Below are 20,054 nucleotides of genomic sequence, written 5' to 3' on the forward strand. Positions count from 1 at the left end.
ATGAAGAGAGGAAAGAAAGAGGGCGGGCGGAAGAGAGGGAGATACGGAGAAAGAGAAGAGGCTCAGAGGTTGATTGGGGGTGCGGAAGGGTGGAGAACCTCGCCTGACTACCCGAAATGAGCAAAAAAAAAAAACGTCTCAAGACAAGCGGGGAGGTGACAAAGAGGAGAGAGAAGCTTCGGAGAAAGTGAGCCAAGCGAATAATAAGAGGAGCGCAGTGCGAGTGACAGGGGGGAAAAAAAGAGGAAGGGGCGGTGATACAGAAAAGACGAAAAGGAGGAACTGCACGAGGACAAATGCGGAAAAAGGGGAAAACCGTAGAAAGGCGAGTCGACGCTCAGGCCAACAAACACCAGAGACCGGTAGGGAAGGCAGGAGGAGAGAGAGGGCGGGGGAGAGGAGCAAGCGAGCCTAAGGACGAACAACAGCACGAGAAAAAAAAGGTGTTAAATGAACAATGGCGCCCCACGCTGAGAAATTACGGATGAAAATGAAAAAGGAGAATCAACAAAGAGCGAAACGGCACTTGAGGGAGACAGAGACAGAGGGGCGCACACAAATACAAAAGAGATCAGAGATGAGCAAACACGAGGAGCGGAAGGCGAGTGGCCTACACACACATATATAAATATATCTCAACGGAGAGAGCACAACGATCAAGATTCACCGACGCACACACTGAAAGAAGAAAGGCTGATGCTGGTCAAGGCTTGCCACAACGTGAAACACTGGGGATCGGTATGTCTTTTCTTTTCCCCACCTTGGATTGCTTTCAGCGCCCCTCACACACAGGCGCCCACCTGCAGGCAGGGGAAGGATTCTACTCTCAGTCGTTTCCTTCCCACTGTTTATCGAATTTTTCTTCCACTTGGGTTGCGCTTGCACGTGAACGCTGTCACTACTCAGTCACGGAGACGCAAAGAAAAGGATCGCCTCAAGCAGCCTCACACCACACGCACAAGAAGGGGGGAACGAATAAGAAAAAGAATAATAATAATAATAAGACACGGCACAGCGGAAAGGAGGGGGACACACAAGCGCAGGGCAAACGAAGGGAGAAAAGACGAGAGCGCAAGACTGACGTACCAGCGGAAATACGCAAACAGGCGAGCACGGGGGGAGGAGGGAGGGAGGAGGAAGGCTGGTGTTGGTATTCGGGGAGATGGAAAAGGGAAGAGTGAGAAGGGTGGCACAGTGAGCGTGTACGACGACAAGCACAGTAATACCATACGACGGAAGCGAGAGAACGAGGTTCTTTGTACAGCCGTAGCAACGGGAAAGAAGGGCAGACACAATCCACTACCTGCAGAGCCAGAGAAAAAAAAGGAATTGGGCAGTAGTCCGAGTGAAGAGGAGCGAAAGGGAAAAAGGAGAGAGGCTCGTGCAGGATGAGGTAATGACAGCAAAGTCGGATGGCAGCACCGGAACGACACACCCCAAACTGCCAGCAAAGTAGAAAACGAAAACACCAATAAAGCGACCAAAGTTTTCCTTTTTGTTTTGATTTGCTTTTTGGTATGGCAGCAGCAGCAGCAGCAGCAGCTCCTGAAACGTTGAAGAAAGGCGAGGGCCTCGGATAAGCGAGAGAAAGAGAGAGAAAGACAAGTAAGCAACTGTAGTACTCTGTGAGGCTGGTAAACTAGTCCGGGGGGAGAGGGAGGGGAAGGGGGCGGTTTGTCACCAAAAAGACGATTAAACCAAAACGAGAACGAGAGCAAACAAAGAAGGGGAGAACAAATGCGCGCTGTAAACTTACGTAAAACGAAGAGGCGGGGGCGTTAGAGCGAGGAAGGGAAGGGCTAACAAAACGTAGCGGGAAACGAGCCCGCGTGGCAGAGCTGCGAGGAAGGCAACACAGAATAAACAAAAGGGAGGGTCAAGCAGAGCAAGCGCCTTCTTTACCTTCTAAAGCGTCGCTTTTTTTTTTCCCTTTCCTCGTCTCCCTTGCAGAATCAAGCCCTCAAAGCTAGACAGAGAGGCAGACAAATACACTCCACACATAAAGACCTAAACACAAAGGCTGCTGATCAGCGGCACGCTCTTCCTCTTCTCCCTCGGCTCCGGGCCAAGCGGGTGGAGGAAGGGAGGACGAAGAAGCGAAAAAGAGAGAGGCGGTGCAAAAGAGGTCCAAACAGCTGAGCAAAACGCAAAATATACGCGCGATAGACTCTACCTTCTCGCTCTTTTTTGGCTTTGCCGCGGTTTCAACACCAGCACGGACGAGCGCCTAATCCGCACACTCGGCAAAAGAGCGACTCGGAAGAACACGCCGTCTACGCTGCAGTCGCGCGTGCCATCAATGCGGCCTAACGCCCCAGACTTCCCCTTTTCTCGTTCTTTGGTCCCTGGAGCAGTGCTGGGGGAGGGGGAGGGGGAGAAAGAATGCTCGGCTAGATGGAGAGAAAGAGTAGAGAGAAGCGAAAGAAGGGAGAGACGCCGCAACGAGGAGAGAAAAGGGGGGGAGAATCAGGCGTCAGTTCTTCTGTGTGAGGGGGGCGTGAGTGTCGTTCGCTCTTCGGGGGAAGAGAAATTATCTTCTTTGCGGCTATTGCTGTATTAAGCTTGGTTGGTTGGTTGATTTCACTTTTTACTTTTCCGCTGATCTACCAAGTCAACTGCTGACGGGTGTCTTCGCTTGTGATGCGAAAAGGGGGAGGACTGTTGGCATGAGTCTACACGTGTGTATATAGGGGATCACAAAGGAGAGGCAGCAAAGCGTCAGCGAAGAAGAACACCCAAAGTGGAGAGGGAAAGAGGAGTGAACGAGCGCTAATAGCTCCAGGGTGGAGTAGCGTGAACAGCCAAGGTGAGTTTTCTTCTGCGCAACTCGTGTCGACAAGATCATGGGGTTGCACTATCCGAGAGTGGCCCAAACGGGGGGATGCACTGCAGCGTGACCACTGAGCACACAACTCCTGGATTCACAAGATGAAGCGAAACGCGCTGCTATATGGCTCAAGAGATCGCCTAGAGTACCTTTTGAGTGTCTTTTGAGGATACAAAAATCAGCAAGCAGCGTTGAAATTCACAGAAAACTGAGATGGATGATAACGTTGCCCATCAACCTCTAGCAGAATAAAAAGCGGTAGGAGCACAGGTGCGCCCTCTGCACTCGTGGACTTCTCTCACCCTTCTCCCCGTCCTTTCAGTCGCGGTCACGAGAAGCCGCCAAAAAGGTCGCACGAACATCTCTTGCACTGCCGAAGCACACCTCCATCAGCTTCGCCTACAGCGTCATTCAACGCGTCATGATACGCCTTTTGCTCTCGCTGCTGCGCTGCGTCGGCCTCTTCAATCTCTTGGCAAAGCAGCAAAACCCGCCGCTTCAGATCCACGCGGAGGGCCTCGAGCCTCGTTCTCTCTTCGACCTGCTGCGTCTCGGCGGATTTGTGTGCTGCCACCTGCGCAGAACGCCGCCTCGTCGCCTCAGCGCACCTTTCCGCTTCAGTGAAAAGAGGCACGTCCGCAGCACACTCTTCGTCCGCAGCGTCTAGCTGCACGTCGTTGCCGCCAGTCGCTAGTGTCGACACTGCCGCAGCTTCATCACCGCTCTTCGTCCGTGGTGCTTTTCCATTGCCAGCGGTGGCGTTTCCGTTTGAATCACTTGTTGTGCCAAGCCTGTCAGCAGCTTCAAGTGCAGCTAAATCTGCCTTCTGCTCTTCCAGACGCCGCTGGGCCATCTTCACAGCCTCCGCCTGTGTTGCGTGCTCCTGCTGAAGCTGTGCAAGCTGACATCGAAGATTTTCAAGACTGTTCTGCGGCTGCAAAAACTGCGCGATGAATGCATGGACCTGCGCTGCACGCAGCCCATACTGCCGGCGGAGTACCTTCACATCGATCCTCAGCGCATCCACCCTCTTGGTGAGCTTCAGGCGAGGCGCTTGCAGATGCTGGATGTGGTCCGCCGTCGCGGCAATGGCCTCGCGCTGATGTCGTGTGTGCTGCAGTGCCTTTACCTTTTCTGCTTGAAGTGCTTCTCGTCTCTGACAAGTGGCGCTGCTGGGAGCCCTCTCCGCCTTTAGGTGGTCCACCTCGAGCGTCAGATCGCTCAGCAGCTGCACCGTTGCGCTGAGGCGCTTCTCATCCCGCTGGAGCGACTGCTGGGCTTGATCAAGTGCGTCGTGGAAGCTGCGCAGAGCATCTCCGGTGGTGACGTCCAAGCTCCCGAGCATCCGGTGTCCCTTGCCTGGGCTGCAGTAGTCTCGCACTGGCCGCGTCTGGGAGGACGCAGTAGTTCTGTTTGGAAGTGCGTGGATATGGTGATATTACGGTAAACCAAAAAGGGGAAAAAAAGTGGTAGAGGGCGAGACCGCTTGCGTAGAAGCACAGTAGCTCTAGAGGAGGAGCAAAGATGAAAGCTCTCCGCGCACACGAGTGTGTAGATGCCAAGAGCAAAGGCAGAAACGAGATGCGGGAGAGGCGAGCCGAAAAAACTGAAGGAGCGCAGCTCATTCAGAGGAAAGGCCGACACAGGTATAGGCCTGTGCAGTCCGTGAGCAGGCACTTGGCGAGAAAAAAAAACTCCCAAAGTTTTCTTAAACCACCACTGGACCTTGTCCCGTAGTCTCCTTGTATCAGAGGTGAAACGAAAACACTTAGCGCCTCGATACATGTACGTTGTCGAGTACTCGGCGCAGTGTACCCTCGGGTGCTCGCTCCACGCGAATACTGATTTGATTAGTATTTCATGCTCGCAGGTTGAAGCTGGACGCTCGGGCGCTGTACACCGCCGCGCTGGCACGTGCCCGCATGCACTGCATTGCAGTACAAAAGATACACAGGCACACTCTTGAGAGAGAGAGAGAGGAGGAGGGGGTGGGGGAGAGACAAGAGAGCAAGCAAGGCACGCATATGGGACAACGGGAGAGAGAATGGACTGTACACACGCGGGCCATATTTCACAGACGGGGGGATCGCGCAGCTCTTCTTTCCTGTTGAGCATTTATAGAATGAAAAAGAAGACATAACGATGGCAATTTCAGTCTAACTCTCCAGGATAACCCGTAAAAGGAAAAAGGAAAAAGGAAAAAGGAAAAAGGGAAAGAGAGAAGAGCACATCTCACAAGTTCGTCGGCCCACCCACCCACCCCCCGCGCTGCACGGTCACGCGAACGGCAAGGTGAGGGGACGTGCGCCACTCACTAGATAAGGCGAAGCACAAACACGAGAGAATGAAGGCGTCAGCCCCCCCCCCCGGTTTGAATCGACTCAGAGCAGCTCCACGGCGCCACCAGATGCGTTTATCTCAACGCACGGGTACAGTGAGGGCGATAAAGGCACTCCTGTGAAAGCAACACCACACTCGACGCCGTTCCAGGAGTAGCTGATAGACCGGTCATCGGTGCGGAGGGTGCAGGCGATTTCGTCGCCGGCACGTGCGACGCACTCTGGCCTCAGCAGCGCACGCTTGCGCGCGGGTGAGGACGTCGCGCACGCCTCAGAGAGAGGCGCCTCTATGCCCTGTGCAGAAATGGACAAGGCACCTCCGTCTTGCCTCGGCCCCACCCCGATGCTGCAGCGTCGCTCTGCCGCCCTCGCCGCTGCTGCGGACCAACCCTCATAGGCGGCACCGCTGACATCCTGGGCAGGACAGAAGAGGCAACCGTCGCGTAGACTCAGATAGTAGCAGCCGCTGTAGCGCAGCGCGTTTCGCTTGGCGCCGAAGCTCTCCATTGGTACATAGCGGTCTGAAAACCCGATGAGAATGTCGCCGCCGCTCCCGCAATCGTTAAGGACGCGAATGATGAAACGAAAGGTGTGCTTGAGGTGATAGTGCCCCGCAGCCAACATGTGAGAAGCGTAAATCGTGTGGCTTATCGAGCCGATGGCGGTACAGCACACATCCAGCTGCGCTGCCTCATTCTCAGCGGCAGGGAACACAGGGCGTTGCACGCGGCGTCCACGCATGCTCCGCAAAAGCCGCCCCGCAGTATCGCTGAATTGCAGCTCAACCCGAGCACGCTGCCCCGCGCCGCCGTCAGTGCCGTAAGAGCATCCAGTGGAATAGTACACCGAGGTAGCAGGAAGCTCAGAGGACGCTGCAGAGGGGCCTGCAATGCTGTCGCTGCGGTAGGCCTGGAGTGCAGTGGGAGATGTCACCAGTGCCATGGACCGAAGAGAAAGCGCTCGGCTTGGCGATTGAGCATCGCCCCTGCTGCCCGCACTCGGTGACAGCTGAAGAGCTTGAGCGGACAACGATCGGCCTCGCTGTGGCGGCTCCGAGAGCTGTTGCGAAAACCCCGCGGCATGTCCGCAGAGGTTGATGGAATCGACTCCGGCAGAGCGCGGCTGGCCCTCCGAGCAGGTGAACATGGTGGGGTCAAAGTAGCGAGGGTCCAACGCGTGTGTGGCCTGCGGCGAGCGAGCGCGCCCTGGAGAGCGAGCGCGCCCCGGCGCGCCAGAGGTGCTGGGACATGGTTGCAGTGCTGAAGGCATCCGTGACGGCTGCTGAATGTGTCCTTGTCCACCATGCGAGCTCCCCAGTGTCAAGTCTGCTGAGGAGGCATCAGTAGCGGCGCAAGCTCCCCCTCTCTCCGCCGAATTCCAGGAATTTTGTTCGAGGTATTCGATGGCGGACACCTTGGAGTAAAGGGAGAGCACATCCAGCTCAAGCTGCTCACGAGCTTGCCGCTCCTGATCTAGTGCGGCGATCGCCCACGCAGTGGAAGTCACGCCATTTATAGCAGCCTGCCTGTTTGCGGAGAGGAGAGCGTCGGAAAGGCTTCGTGACACGCTGGTAGTGCGCCTCGCTTGGAAGGGGGACACAGCTTGAATGGCCGCTTCGGTGTCCCCCGTTGCGGCATCTGCCTCTACATACGTAACCGACTGCCCACATATCATACTGCGTGCCTCAGCAACCATTTTATTCTTAGTGTCGGGCTGCGACAGCGCCATCTGACGATCCTCGCAGACACGCTCGTACTCTTCCCCCAGCACCGAGAGCTCCCGCAGAGCTTCACCCAACTTCTTTGTGAGTTGCCTTGCTTTTTTCCTGTAGTGATCAGCCTGTTGCTTCGATGCATCAGCAGCAGCGGACTTTGCTGCCGCCTCCTCCTGCGCAGCACGCCTCTCCTCTTCCAGATGAGCGCACCGCCGCTGCTCATCACCAAGTAGACTGCGAAGGTTATTCGTTTCCTCCTGATGCCCCTGCGCGGAAACGGCGGCAACCTGCAGATCGGCCCTCACTGACAGCAGCTCCACTCGAGCTTCTTCCAGCGCAGCAGGCCGCTCTGTCTTCTGTACTGCCAGCAAGGTTGCCGCCTTTCCTTCAGCCTCGGCAATGCGGAACTGCAGATCTCGAATCTGCCGTAGCTGCGCATCTCGTTCGCCTTCGACTTCTTGAAGTGCCGACTGTAAGGTGGTCGCCTCCTCAGTTCGTTCCTGGACGCACTGCCGCAGCTCACCACATTCAGCCGTCCTACTTGCCAGCTGCTCCTTTAAGGTAGCCACCGTGTCCCTGAGAGTGACAGTGGCCACGTTGGGAGAGGCGGAAGCCTCCGCTGAACGAGAAGCGGCCAACTCTGCCTCAAGCCTCCTGATGCGGCCTTTGGCGTGCTCGTGCATGCACTTGTACACTCCCGCCTGGCTCTGTGCCGCTGTCAGCGCCTCCCTCAGGTGCGCCATTGCCTCCTCGGCAGGGGTCTCAAGCGCCATCACCTGACGAGGCGGCTGCATCGGAAGCGACGGCTCCTCACTCTCCCCTTTGCCTCGTGTGGAAGCTGATCGCAGAGTGGCGACAGCGACATCGCTGCGTGCAGGCTTTCTTTCGGCTTTCGCGCAGGTCTTGAGCGCCTCGTTCTCCTCTAGAAGTGTGTCTGCCCGTTCTCGCAGATCCCGCACTGCAGCATCTTGCGAAGCGAGCCGCTGTTTAAGATTCAGTACTTCATCCTTCAGTGTCGCAATCGTCTCCGCTGCTTCTTTAGATGCGGCAGCGCTGCGGTGCTCCTCGGCTGTCTTGGCGAGACTAGCGGCAGCAGCGGCCACAGAGCACTGCTCCTCCAACTGTCGTATCGTCTCCCTCATGAGCTTCTTCTCGCTCTCTAAGCTCGACACCTTCGCCTGCAGCATGTTATCGAAAGGGGCCGAGGACAGTGCCGTAGATCTTGGAGTCATGACAGGGGTCGTGGTATCGCTCGCTCCGCGCGACGACACAGTGGCCAGCTTCTCCTTTTGCTTGTCCAGCTCTCGCTGCAGCTTAGCTTGTGCCTGCTCTGCCGAGCGCAATGCTGTCTGGGCCTGCCGCAGCTCCTTCTGCAGTTCGTGCCGCTGTGCCAAGGCGCCCTTCTTATGATCTGCAAACGCAGACTTCTCGCCCTCCCACTTGGCCTGCAGCTCTTCGCTCTTCGTCTGCGCCTTCGCGGCAGCCTGTTTCGCCCTGTCCAGGTCGCGTACGAGTCGGACGAGGTCCCGCTCCTTGTCCTTGAGAGCCTGTCGGAGCTCCTTCAGCTCCGTCGAGGCAGTGGCCTCCGCCGACTTGGCATCAGCAACCCTATCACCAGAAACGAGAGCAGACAAACTCCCTGTAGAAGAACGTGGGGCAGACAGACCGGAGGTTTCTGCAAGACGACCTCGAAGGCACCCCACTGTGTCAGAGACACTACCTGAGCCGGTGCGGAACGGCGCAGCCGATGTTCTCTGGACGGCATAGGTGTCTCTTCTGCTTCTACCCACCTCTGTTGTCACGTGGGTGTTGCCTGCCTTCCTCTTGGAAACAACCAGGCTGCTCTCTTCGCCGTCATCGTCGCTGCTGAGAGTACGAGTTGACGCGGTGGTCAGCGGCGACACAGACGATGGAGGCGGAAGAGTATTGCAACGCTCTCGAGGGGTGAGGAGACCACCGCTCCCCTCGTAGAGGTCAACGCGAGGTGCCTCCTCTGGTGCAGTGGTGATAGTGACCTCGGCGGCAGCGTCCTTGTCGTCGTTTGAGAGAAGCATAGTTGCGCCTGTGCTCGGCTTCGCTCCTGCAGCTTTCGTTGTCTTCCTGTGCACCATGTCCAGAGATAAGGTGGTTGGCGTGCCGCTGTCGCTCTCACTGACGTCCTTCACCGCAGAAGGCGCAGCAGTGGCTCCATTGACAGCTCTTCGAGGTGAGAGCACTAGCGTCCTCCACGAGCGCGTGCGGCCAGGGCTTTCCGGCAGTCTTGCGAGAGAAGTGAAAGTAGACTTGGTCCGCGAGCACGCCTTCGTTGGATCAGCAGAGGCGGCGGTCTCATCAAAGACGACGCTCATGTCTTGTCGTGTCTTCCCGCCGTTCTCCAACCGTTGTTGCGGCACGTGTTTCCGCTCAGTTTGGCTCGGTATAGATAGCAGGGCAGGTGAATCAGCAGGTTTCGAAGCGGCAATGCCAGTAGCGACAGGAACGTCGCCTGAAGAGACCGGTATTTCACTGGTTGTGCCGGGTACCAGCACTTTCGCCACTGCTAAGGCGGTGTTCACTTCTGATTGAGATAGAGGGCTGATTCGAGCCACTGTCGTAGATAAGGAAGTGCAGAGTTGTGTCCTTATCGAGCGTGATGCCGCTGTGGCGCGGGGAGTGGGTATCGGTGGTGGGATAGGCAGCCCCACAGCGTCTTCTGAACTCCAAGCACTGACCGAAGACATTCGTGGAAAAAGCGTCAGTGAAATCGCGCGAGACAATCCAAGCAGGAAAAGAGCAATACTATTGAGTTCCTCGTCCGCTCCAGCGGTATAAGCATGTAGTGTGCCTCAGTAACTCCGCGCTTGTAGAACTGTGTAGAGGGGGGAGGTGTCAGCCCCAGCTGCACACGAGAAATTATATGGGGCTCGATTTGTTGGCTTGCGCGTTGGTTCATCAACACGAAAAAGGTGTTGTGTCGACAGGACAGCCGAGCAAAAGAGAGAGGAGGGTACGAGCACGACATCGGCGGCACAGGGCCCTAGATGCAAGGGCACATCCAAGGCGAATACGCTGGAGAGCACAAGTCCTGTGCATCGACAGAGAGGACAAAAAAGTGGAAACAGCGTTCGTCATAAGACTACCGGGGCCCACACGATGACCCTTGCGCTTGTCGGTCCCTGAGTTGCGCGTGGCAGCAGTTTGGCATACAACACATTCGCTTCCTCTATTGTCGGCTGTGGGCGGGTGTGCCAGTGACTGCAACTCTCCCCCACCCCTGCCCTTCCCCCCTTTTGGAATCATTCGATGGGCTTTAGAGAAGACGCACGCGAATACTGGAGAAGAAAGGAGAAGAAGGAAAAAAACGAGGAAATCGGAGACGCGTGGTGCCAACACCAAAATCACGACTCGATCGTTACAGCCAATTTGTCGCCACGGCCAACGGATGCAGAAGTACAGTTCTAAACATGCATAAGCATCGCACTCGTAATACGGTGCGCGCATTTCTGAGCCATAGCCGCCGCCTCCCCCCCTCCTTCTACCCGCATGCCCAGTAGCGGCAGCCAGTGGGGGTTAAGTTCGTAGCTAAATCTCGAATGTCGCTGCCCTACACGACACTCAAGCGGTGGTGTGCTCTGATGGGCCCCGACCGCCAACCCATGCTCCGGCAGCGCAGAGGTAACGTAGTTAACGTTGCTGAACAGACGACAGGACGCGTCGGTTGGTGGGGGGGTGCTGCCGCACCAGTGGCAAGGCAGATGCCAAGGCGCGGCATACTCAGAGCAGCACCGAAGGTTTTGACTACAGGGATGAGTAAGCAGCGCAGAATGCCGTCGTCGGCCTCTCCTGATCTTGCTCCTTGAAGTGCATGCGTGGGGTTCAAACTTTCTAACGTCGCTGAGGAGTGCGCCAACTGTGTCACTTACTACGCGCTCGAGTCGGCCTTCGTGAGTGGCGCCACCACCATCCCGCCAGAAGCTCTGTGACTTTTTGATGCAGCCCGGATGCGACGCGGACGAGCAGGAGGAGCTTCGGTGGTGAAAGTATCTCCAGCTGAGCGGTTCCGCAAAATGGGGAAAGCGAACTGCTCACCTCGCTCAATCGCCGCCATATGCTCCTCTCCTTCCCAGCACGGCTCGGATTGAAGCTCCTCTCGGCTTCCCTCGCTCACAGATGCTCGGATGCGTAGCTGGATGCACTGGGCAGTACCCGGATTGTCAGCATCACGCTTTCCCGATGAGCTCCATTCTCGCTTCTCATGCTGCAAAACACTCACTGCAGTGTCCCTACACGCTGCTCTTTCGGTGACTGGATGCGGAGTGGTCGCAGACGTGTGGCTAAAGTATGCTAAGATATCCTCGTTGCAGCTGGCAGCGGACCGCGGGCACTGGAAGCTCCGCCTCGGTCTCCCCAGCGGTTCCTGAGGGGAGTGATCGCGGGGCCGTTCCGTTCTTGTGGTGTGGTGCACCAAACCACGATGGTTTCGCACATGTTGCGGCCACCAATCAGCTGCGGCGGAGGAGCAGGAGCGCTGGGAGTTCCGCTTCGACCTCTCCAGTCGTATCTGAGGAGAGTGCTCTCGACCCTGCTCCATCCGCGTGATGTCCTGCAGCACACCATGGTGGTTTTGCACATGCGGCGACCGCCGATCTGCTGCCGGGGGGGAGGACCGGGTGCGAGCCGCGACTCGATCACCATCCCCAACGAAAGAAGTCACTAAAGATAGTGGTGCTGCATCGCACTCAGAAGACCTCCCCTCTCGCTGAGCCGCTGCGGCGGCGGCGGCCTCATTCGACGTCCTCTCTGCTCCATCGTCAAAGAAAGAAGGGTAGAAGGGTGAGGAGGTGCGCCTGAGGTGGAAACATTCCAGCGCCGCCATGCAGCTTGCCACCACACAGTTGATAGCCTCGCGCTCTTCTGGCTGAATAGATTGCCGCATCCGCCTCTCCTGAAGTGTCGGCGGTGCGATAGGTGAGTTGCGCTGAGCCGATGGAGCTTCTTGTTGTTCGGTATTGTGAGCAATCCACTGAAGCTTCTCCACCATCGACTCTAAAAGATCCGCCAGCGCTGTCGTGGCTTCCCTATGTCTGCTAGAAGCCGATATAAGCGAGCCGGCCGCCAAACCTCGCGGCGCATTCTCCACGATTTCATCAACCACCCAGCGCCTCTCTCCCTCGTCATCCGACATCTGCAAGAAGGAGTCCGTCGGCGGAACGGAAAATTCACGATGCGATCGGTGGTGGTGTTGACGGCCGACTAGAGCGCGTCCCTTCTTCGGCTGCTGCGCAGTGCGATTGGCGACGTAAAGCCTTTCCGTCAAGTCCTTCTGCTCATTCTCGAGTTCCGCGATGCGGCGCAGTACAACGTCGTAACTGCCCACGGGGCTTCTCGACCGGCTACCTTCGCGGGGGTTTACTTGAGACACGCTCATCCGGCGACACTCCTCTCGAAGCTGCGACAGCTCCTGCCGTGCGTGGCCCAGTAGACGCGCCGCGTCGATGCTATCGTGCTCGCGAATGTTGACCGCGTGCTCTAGCCGTGTGTTTTCCTGCTTCAGTGCAGTGATTTGCTTCGACAGATCGAGCACAACAGACAAGTGCTTCTCATTTTCGCGGTGAAACTGGGCCTTTAAGCGGTCGAGCTCCTCCTGCACAGCTCGTGCCTCGGCCGCGTACTGCCGGACAAGAGCCGCGTGCTCCTGCCGCTCAATCTCTTTCGCCGTAACACTCTCCGATGAGCGCCACTGCGCACCCTCTGTGAGACGCTCCAGCTGCAGCTGAAGACTACGGATCTCGATGTGGCACTCACTGAGGTCCTTTTCGTTGCGTGCGCGCAGCTGTGTCACCTCGTTGCTCTTGTGCTCCAGTCGAGTGCTCATCTCCGACAGCTCCGCACCCATGGCTGCACAGCGCTGCTTCAGCTCATCGTTGCGTCCTCGTAAAAGCGCTGCCTCGTCTTCAGCGCGCTTTTGCTTCTGCTCCAGGAGCGTCGTCGCTTCCTGCACCTCTGCCGCGAACTCCTCTTCAAGGTGACGACAGCGTGTCCGCAGCTCATGCACGGTGCGCAGTACGCCCTCTTGGTCGTTTTCTCTGTCAAAAAGATCGCGAGTGGTGAGCCCTATTTTCTCCTGCAGCTGATAGACAAACTGCCGCTGCGTCTCCAGCTCTACCTGCCGCTGATCTGCCAAAGCCTTCGCCTCTTCGAGGTTCTTCGTCGCAAGCTCAGTGGACAGCCGCCTCGCGTCCTCGCTAGCTGCAAGCTGATGCTCGAGAAGAAGAACTTGCGCTTCCAACTCCTGAACATGGATGGCACGTTCGTGCAGCTGCACATCCTTCGCCTCCACGACACTGGTCGCTTCCTGCAGTGCCTCTTGCAGTTTACTTATATCGTCCTCCGCCTTACTTACCCGCTTCAGAGCCATCTCCGTCTCTTTCTCGGCGTCGGCACGCTTGCGCTGCTCTGCGTAGAGGTTCTCCTGTGCCTGACGCACAAACTCCTTGCGCACCCGCGCACGTGCCCGCTCCTCCCTCTCCTTCAGCTTGTCATAGAAGACGTCGCTCAAGTGCGCATTGCTGGGCGAGATACAGCGGCTTCTGCCTCCCCTGCTGTCGCTACCCTGCTCTGCGCCGAGTGAAGTGTCACCCGTGCGTGGAGTGAAGAGGGGGCTCATCCTCGCCTGGTCCAGGAGGTCTTCTCGGTCCTGCTCCGCCTTCACCCGTTCTGTTCGCTCCTGCTCGAGCTGCTGCTTCAGCAAGTCTAACTCACGCTTGTGCCTCGCCTCGGCGATGTTCACGGCACGCCGCGTCCCCACCAGCTCCTTTTCGAGCTGTTGGTAGAGTTGACGCAGCTCGTCCTCTGTTGCGGTGCTCTGCTGCAGCTCTTTCGACCAGCGACCCTCGTATGCCTCGGCGGCGGACGTCTGCTCCTGGGCTATCCGCGGCACTGCTTCAGCTATAGCCACAGTCACTTTGCTGACTTTTGAGGAATCAGTAATCACCGTAGCATCACTCTGGTCACGTCGTCTACTGTACTGGGGCATCTCTCCCTGTTTACGGCTCATGGCTCCAAACGAAGGCAAAGAGTACTTCGCGGAGCCTGCCCCGTCCTTCACCGTAACGTGGTGCCCATCTCGCTCCTCGAGGTCGCCGCGAGTGCGCAGGGAGAGTTCAGTATGGGACGCAGCTGCACTCCCGAGCAGACCAGAGCGAAGGGACGGCTCTTCAATCGAGGTCAACGGCTGTGCCTCTGACGTCATTGAGGTGTATCGCTCGGACGAACTCCGCTTGTTCTCCCGTTTGCGGTCCTGCGAACGCGTAATGTCGGTGAAGAGGCTACTCGCTGATGCCTCTCCACCAATGGGGGGTGACGCTTGGTCCGCAGGCAGCGAATGGCTTGGGAGGCTGCGATTGGAAGCGTCTGCCTTGCGTGAGTTTCGCCACCGAGCGTAAGAAGTAGAGTTGGCTGCCGATGTGGAGCGCGAAGTTTGCGGACTTCGATTGCCGCCAGGTGTGTTCCCGGTAGCGCTACGTGGGGTCACCAAGGCTACGGAATGCGACATGACGGCAGCCCAATCGGTGTCTGCGTGCGGTAGTGCAGGCGACTACTGTTGTAGGCAACGAACCAAAGAAAGTGCAAAGGGGTTTACAGCGGTGCGGGCGGAAAAGAGGGCGGGTGAGGCAAGCGGCAGCAGAGGCAGGGACTCACGGGTATCTCGCGCGGCGCGGCGGGGGGGGCCTATTTGTGGCGGCCCGAGCAGCAAAGCTGAAAAAGGAGAGAACACTGTGGCTCACCAGTAGTGCATTTGCTAAGATGCGCGGCGGAGCTCGACTGCGTGAAGCCAAACTATCAAAGGAGGAAGCAAGAAGAAAAAAAAGCCGCGTTACTGTGAAGGCGCTTTTGGAAGCCGATATTTCACGAATGCCACGTTCTACAGTGTGGCCATCCAGAGATGAAATGGGGGAGGGGGGAGCACACCGTACAAGAGTGAGAGGAGTGCAGGTCAAGTGCGGGAGGACTGGATATACCCGTGGATCACCCATGCAGAGAGCGCCTGAGAACTCTCAGAGAGGGCAAAAGAGAGAGAGAGGAATAGTCGTGCATCATGAACCGGGGCCTCAGTCTCTCGCTAGCGTCCGACTCTCCTCTGCAGAATTCCTCCAAGCAGAGCGGTAGAGAACGAGAGCGGTGGTGAAGGGAGATGCAGCGCATATTTGATAGGGCCAATGGAGAAGAGAACCGTTAGGGGGAAAGGCGGCGAGAAACTCGCGGGAGGGGAGGGGGGGCAGGGGACGACACGCGTAAAACAGTAAACAAAAGAACGAGTCTGAACTGGCGGAATGGGGGGGGGCGACAGACGAAAAAAAAACCCACAGCCGCCTCACACCTTTTTCATACTGCATCGTGTGCTCGGCCCACAGCCTCAGCGCTGGCCCGATGGCGCCAGAGCCTCACAGCTCCCGGGCGCACTCTCCGAAAGCTCATCCGCTGTCAGCGCCCAGGGAGGAGAGAAGCCATTCGCGAACAGAGAGAATCATCATTGTAGCGTTGACTTGAAACTCCGCCGTGTAGACACTCAGATTTGGCCACCGACACCATGCAGCATCCATCGCAACCAGTGCTGCAACCAGCACCACTGTGAAACGAATAAGCACCCATGGCAGAGTCAGCACCAGGGAGCGAGGCACGCAATAGAGCAGCGTGAGTGCCACTCTCACTAGAGCACTGTTGCCAGCGGCACAGAGAACACATGCGTGCAGTGAGGGGTTTGGCAGCTGAACCAGCAGCGGACGACAGTAGAGCGACACCTTCACAGAAGAAGCAGACGGAGGCCGCAGCACTCTGTCCAAAACCCCGGCAGTTGATGGTGGCACCGCGCTGCCAGTCACAGACGTCAACCTCTGCGTCGCACGTGCTGGGGGGGTACTCGGCTTGCCACGTAAAAGCCACAACTTTTCTGCCTCGGAGTAGTTGAACACGGTAGTGACTGAGATGTTGAGCACCACATTCGGTGCATACACTGGTGGCGCGTCGGACTTCGCAGGCGAACTCTGCATTCCTCTGTGTTCCATGGCAGCCAAGTCCTTTACTGCCTCGTCGACTTCCTCCATCTTTTCTCGGCTACGGAGACCCACCAAAGGACTCTCCCTCTCTAGAAGAGGGGCCACTGCTGGGGATGAAATGCCAAGCGCCGGTAACACTACCCTGTTGGAGGGTGACCGCGCATATCCCTCCCGTTCACATGCCGAGTTCGCCGTATCCACCTCGGTCATAGAATACTTCCACCTCGCCAGAAAGTCCGCCACGAACCGACTGAGACCAGAGACACGCAGTAGGTTTGGCTTTCCTGAAATGAAAGTTGCGCTCCCCATCATCGGCGACGGTACAACGTGGGCGGCATCAGGCGACTTTGTCGGCTCTGTCGGCGCAGGCAGCTCCGACCCTCCCACGTTGCCGCAGCTCCGTGCATCGTCGCCTTTGCCTACTGCCAGCACCGGGGATATGGCTGTGCTAGCAGAACCCGTTGACGAAGCGTCGTCATTACTGCTGTGGTCATACATGTCATCCTTCGCCCCGATTGTGGGGCGCTGTGGCGAGAGCGGCGAAGACGACATCGATTCATGTCGGTGATCGGGAGTGCTCTGCAGGGGCTCTTTGGGGCTCTTCTTTGCATCCCCATGCGCTGGCGGGGACCCGGAGGTTTGTGCGACGGAAGTGAGCGCACTGCAGCTATGATAGCTGCGCTTCACAGCGGCACGACTAGCGACCACAGAGCGCGCAATCGATGCTGTTGACGTGTGGCAAGCGTCAGCTGAAGGTTTGGGAGGGGTGTCGCGCATGTTGTTGTGAATCGGCCGTGCCGCCATGGTCATGTCAGGGCTTCCCTGTGTCGCAGTGTTGAATATATTCGCGGCGGTGAATGGGAGCGACGTTTGCTCAAATGAGTTAGCCGCCTCAGCGGTGGCCAACGATACAACGACACCCTCATCACGCGGCTCCGACGCGCTGGGCAGATCCTCAGATGACTCGCCAGCCGCGGGGTCATACCCGACACTGTAAGCAACACGAGCCACCGGTGTGCAACGCCGGAACGTACTTGTCGTTACCGGTGCAGCCTTCGTGGCAGATGCAGCCGCAGCAGCAGCACACAAAGCAAAGCGTGTACTGCCATGCCCGAGCACATTGAGCCGAGCCAACTTCGCTGCTGGGAAGCCGAATCCACAATTGGGTTGGGCATCAGCAGTTTGTGGAGCCCTGCTCGCCTCGAAATCTAAGCCGAGGTCACGAGCACCTTGAGAACACATTCCTGATGTGGCTGCGCCATTTCTAGCTGAGCTACCTTCGCTCGCCTCGCTGTCGTCATTGTGATGGTGCTCATACGCGCACCTCCCGTTATCGCACTCTTCATTACCCTCCCACTCATCTTCGTCTTCATAACTGCCTCTATCAGCATCTTCTTCGTACTCGTTGTCGTACGATTCCTCGTACTCGTGACCAGCATAACCCCTCCGTGGCCCAACGCCGAGACCGACGCCATTTAAGGGAAGGCTGAGAGGCAGCCGAGGTGGTGGACTCACATCAACAGCCGTGCCCCTCCTGGCGTGACCCTTCCCATATGTCCCAATACTGCCCTGCAGGTTCCAGCATGCACTGCCGGTATCGGGACTCTGACTCCGTGTGTAGGGTTGAGAGATGCTTTGGCTGCTGCCTGTGTAGAGGTCCGCACCGCTGCTGCCAAGATGAATCCGCGTCTCTGCGCTGTCGGTGTAACCGCCCCAGCCGCTCTGCGTTTCAGGACGCATTTGTGGAGCCTTGGAAGTGGAAGGGCGAATCCGAGGGGAAATCCAGCGCCGAAAGGAGCTCAAGACGCGAGCGCAGCAATACTACCAAAGGTGAAGCCGGAACCCGGCATGTAAAACGCCGGACCGCGGACACTCAGGATGACGCCTGCCCGTTCTCTTTTTGTTGCTTCGGCTCTGCTTCTTCCACCCGCACAGGGCTGAACTCCTCGAGTGTATAAAGTCACCTCTTCAAGAGGAAAGCGTGAACACAACGAGGGGGGAAATAAAAAAGAGAGGGAAAAGGGCACGAGGCGAAGGTGTCCGGCGTGGCGTCAATGAGAGGGGGCAGAACGGGAAGAGCATCGCACACTAAAATTGAGTTGGACGTCCCGCTGCGTCTCTGACCTCTTCGTCTCTTCTTTCTTTGAGGGGATCAAGACCGATTAAAACAACTGACCTCTCTGTGTGTGTGCAGAGTCCACTGAATGGAGGGGAGGGGGGTCCGCGGAGTCAGGCCTAGAGAAGATCCAGCGCTAACAACAGGGGAAGGAAGGAGAGAGAAGCACCTGCAATGACGCACTTGCAGAAAGGCACCTCAGTGCGGCACCCCACACACACACACACACACACACACGCACGCACGCACCACCTGCCTAAGGTGATTCAATTCTATATTTGCCACTTTTTTCTTTTCTTGCTTCACTGGTACTCACGATAGAGGGGGGTGGGTGGGGTGGGTGGGTGGGATGATCGACTGTGGTGGGTGTTGATGGGAAATAGTCAAACAGCCGTGACTGGGCCGACAATGGTGTGACTCGACGTTTTCACTGCCGTGTGCAGACATCACAGACTGACAAACAGAGAGGGGGGAAAACAAGCATGTCGAGTGAGCAGAAAAAGTGAAGAGAGACACGTAACGAAGGGCTTCCAGTTGCCTACCGATGAGTGCATTTGAAGTGTAGGAGCTGCACCGGTTGCATGACAGCATGGCCACACACACGTGGGGCCCTTTACGCTCGGCATGAAAACACGCACACACAAATGCGCCTACACCAAATAAGTAGACGTCACTGATTCAGAGGACCACGACGTCTCCCGCACAAGGTAGAATGAGACAAGCCTCTGTCAATGGAGGGTCTTCTCTGTTGTTGCCTGCTTGCCTTCTGCTCTGCCCTCTCGTTAGCAGCGTGTCGCAGCGGAGAGAGCGCATAACGCCGAGATTGACACAACGAACAGAGAAGCGCTGAATGGGGTCGTCTTGGGAGACGTCATTCGCCATCCGCCTGAGTCAACGGAAAGATCGGCATCGACCACTAGCAGTACTCTGCAGCGCCGAGAGGTGCGAGCAACAGCCTCTTCGGTCTGCACGGCAGAAAAGGGGCTCACCGACCCACTACCTCGGCAGACAAATCACTGAAGCCATGCGGCTTCTCACTGTAGAGGATAGCACGGGCAACAGGGAGTTGACTTCAGACTGAGCCAACACAACTGGCGGAGGCGCGGTGGGTGCTACTGAGGGCGATACGGATGACTCAGAGATGCGTTCTCCATCTGCAGCGGGAGAACAGCAGGGGGCTGCATGTGTTCTCCTGCATGTCGAGTCGCCGTTTCCCTCGCCAGGAAGGAGGTAGCCAAGGTTGGGGACGTGCACTACAATAGGGTGCAACGCCGGTAGATGCGCACGCTGTCCAGGTAGCGTATCGGCGAGCACTGGGCCGTATGAGAACTACGGTGGCGGAAGGCGCTCGAATAGGGGTGGTGCGCCAAGTGAGCCGACAGACTTCTCAGCGGTCAAAGTATGCAGCTCCCTTGCTCGTCATCTGCTTCAGCTGATTCTCCATCTGAAGAGTGGCTTGAGGGATCACTACCAGAGACCACACGCTGGTGTTCTTCGCCACGCTGATACATCCAGCGTGGCGGTGTGGCCTGATGCAGACGGAGGTGATCGGCAAAACGAGAACCACATGAGGAGGGATTCTGCCGCGCTGCTTCACAGAGAACGGCAACACAAGTGGTAACGGTGACGAGGCCGTCGACGTAGAAGTCTGCTGCCCACCGTCTGTCGGTACCACTTGGATAGACGGAGGAGCAAGTCGTGTGCTAGGGTCGTTCTCGCGGAGGACGGTGAGACGGTCATGGCTAATTGACTTCGACAGAGCCATCGCCATCTTCACCACTTTGGAGTCCAGTTCCGCAGCCTCACTCCTCTTCCTTCCCTCAAAATGTGCGCATATCCACGTTGATTCTCTCGAATTCAGGTAAACCGAATTCTCAGCAAAGCGATCAGGGTGCATCGTACTCCGCATGGAATCTACTGAGGCCCCAGAACACAAGCACAAGGAGAAGTAGCTGTCAAAAATCGACACAGGGTTTCGGGGTAACTGACGGATGCTGCGCTGGCGCGGCGGTGCATCATTCAC

General features: G+C 57.3%; 4 protein-coding genes across 4 annotated transcripts; all 4 read right to left on the minus strand.

Annotated features, from left to right (window-relative positions):
• Nucleotides 1–3,155: 3,155 nt before the first annotated feature.
• LBRM_31_1590 (conserved hypothetical protein) lies at nt 3,156–4,172 on the minus strand (the record flags this gene model as incomplete). The annotated part of the gene is made up of 1 exon (XM_001567106.1): nt 3,156–4,172. The coding sequence occupies one exon, from the start codon at nt 4,170–4,172 to the stop codon at nt 3,156–3,158; it is 1,017 nt and encodes a 338-aa protein (XP_001567156.1).
• A 1,036-nt stretch (nt 4,173–5,208) lies between these two features.
• On the minus strand, nt 5,209–8,991 carry LBRM_31_1600 (conserved hypothetical protein; the record flags this gene model as incomplete). Its single annotated transcript, XM_001567107.1, has 1 exon — nt 5,209–8,991. One exon carries the CDS (start codon nt 8,989–8,991, stop codon nt 5,209–5,211), a length of 3,783 nt encoding a protein of 1,260 aa, XP_001567157.1.
• A 1,790-nt stretch (nt 8,992–10,781) lies between these two features.
• LBRM_31_1610 (hypothetical protein, unknown function) lies at nt 10,782–14,111 on the minus strand (the record flags this gene model as incomplete). The annotated part of the gene is made up of 1 exon (XM_001567108.1): nt 10,782–14,111. The coding sequence occupies one exon, from the start codon at nt 14,109–14,111 to the stop codon at nt 10,782–10,784; it is 3,330 nt and encodes a 1,109-aa protein (XP_001567158.1).
• A 1,222-nt stretch (nt 14,112–15,333) lies between these two features.
• LBRM_31_1620 (hypothetical protein, unknown function) lies at nt 15,334–17,655 on the minus strand (the record flags this gene model as incomplete). The annotated part of the gene is made up of 1 exon (XM_001567109.1): nt 15,334–17,655. One exon carries the CDS (start codon nt 17,653–17,655, stop codon nt 15,334–15,336), a length of 2,322 nt encoding a protein of 773 aa, XP_001567159.1.
• Between the last annotated feature and the right edge of the window lie 2,399 nt (nt 17,656–20,054).

The sequence above is a fragment of the Leishmania braziliensis genome, chromosome 31, assembly GCF_000002845.2.
Source record: "Leishmania braziliensis MHOM/BR/75/M2904 complete genome, chromosome 31".
Taxonomy (NCBI): domain Eukaryota; phylum Euglenozoa; class Kinetoplastea; order Trypanosomatida; family Trypanosomatidae; genus Leishmania; species Leishmania braziliensis.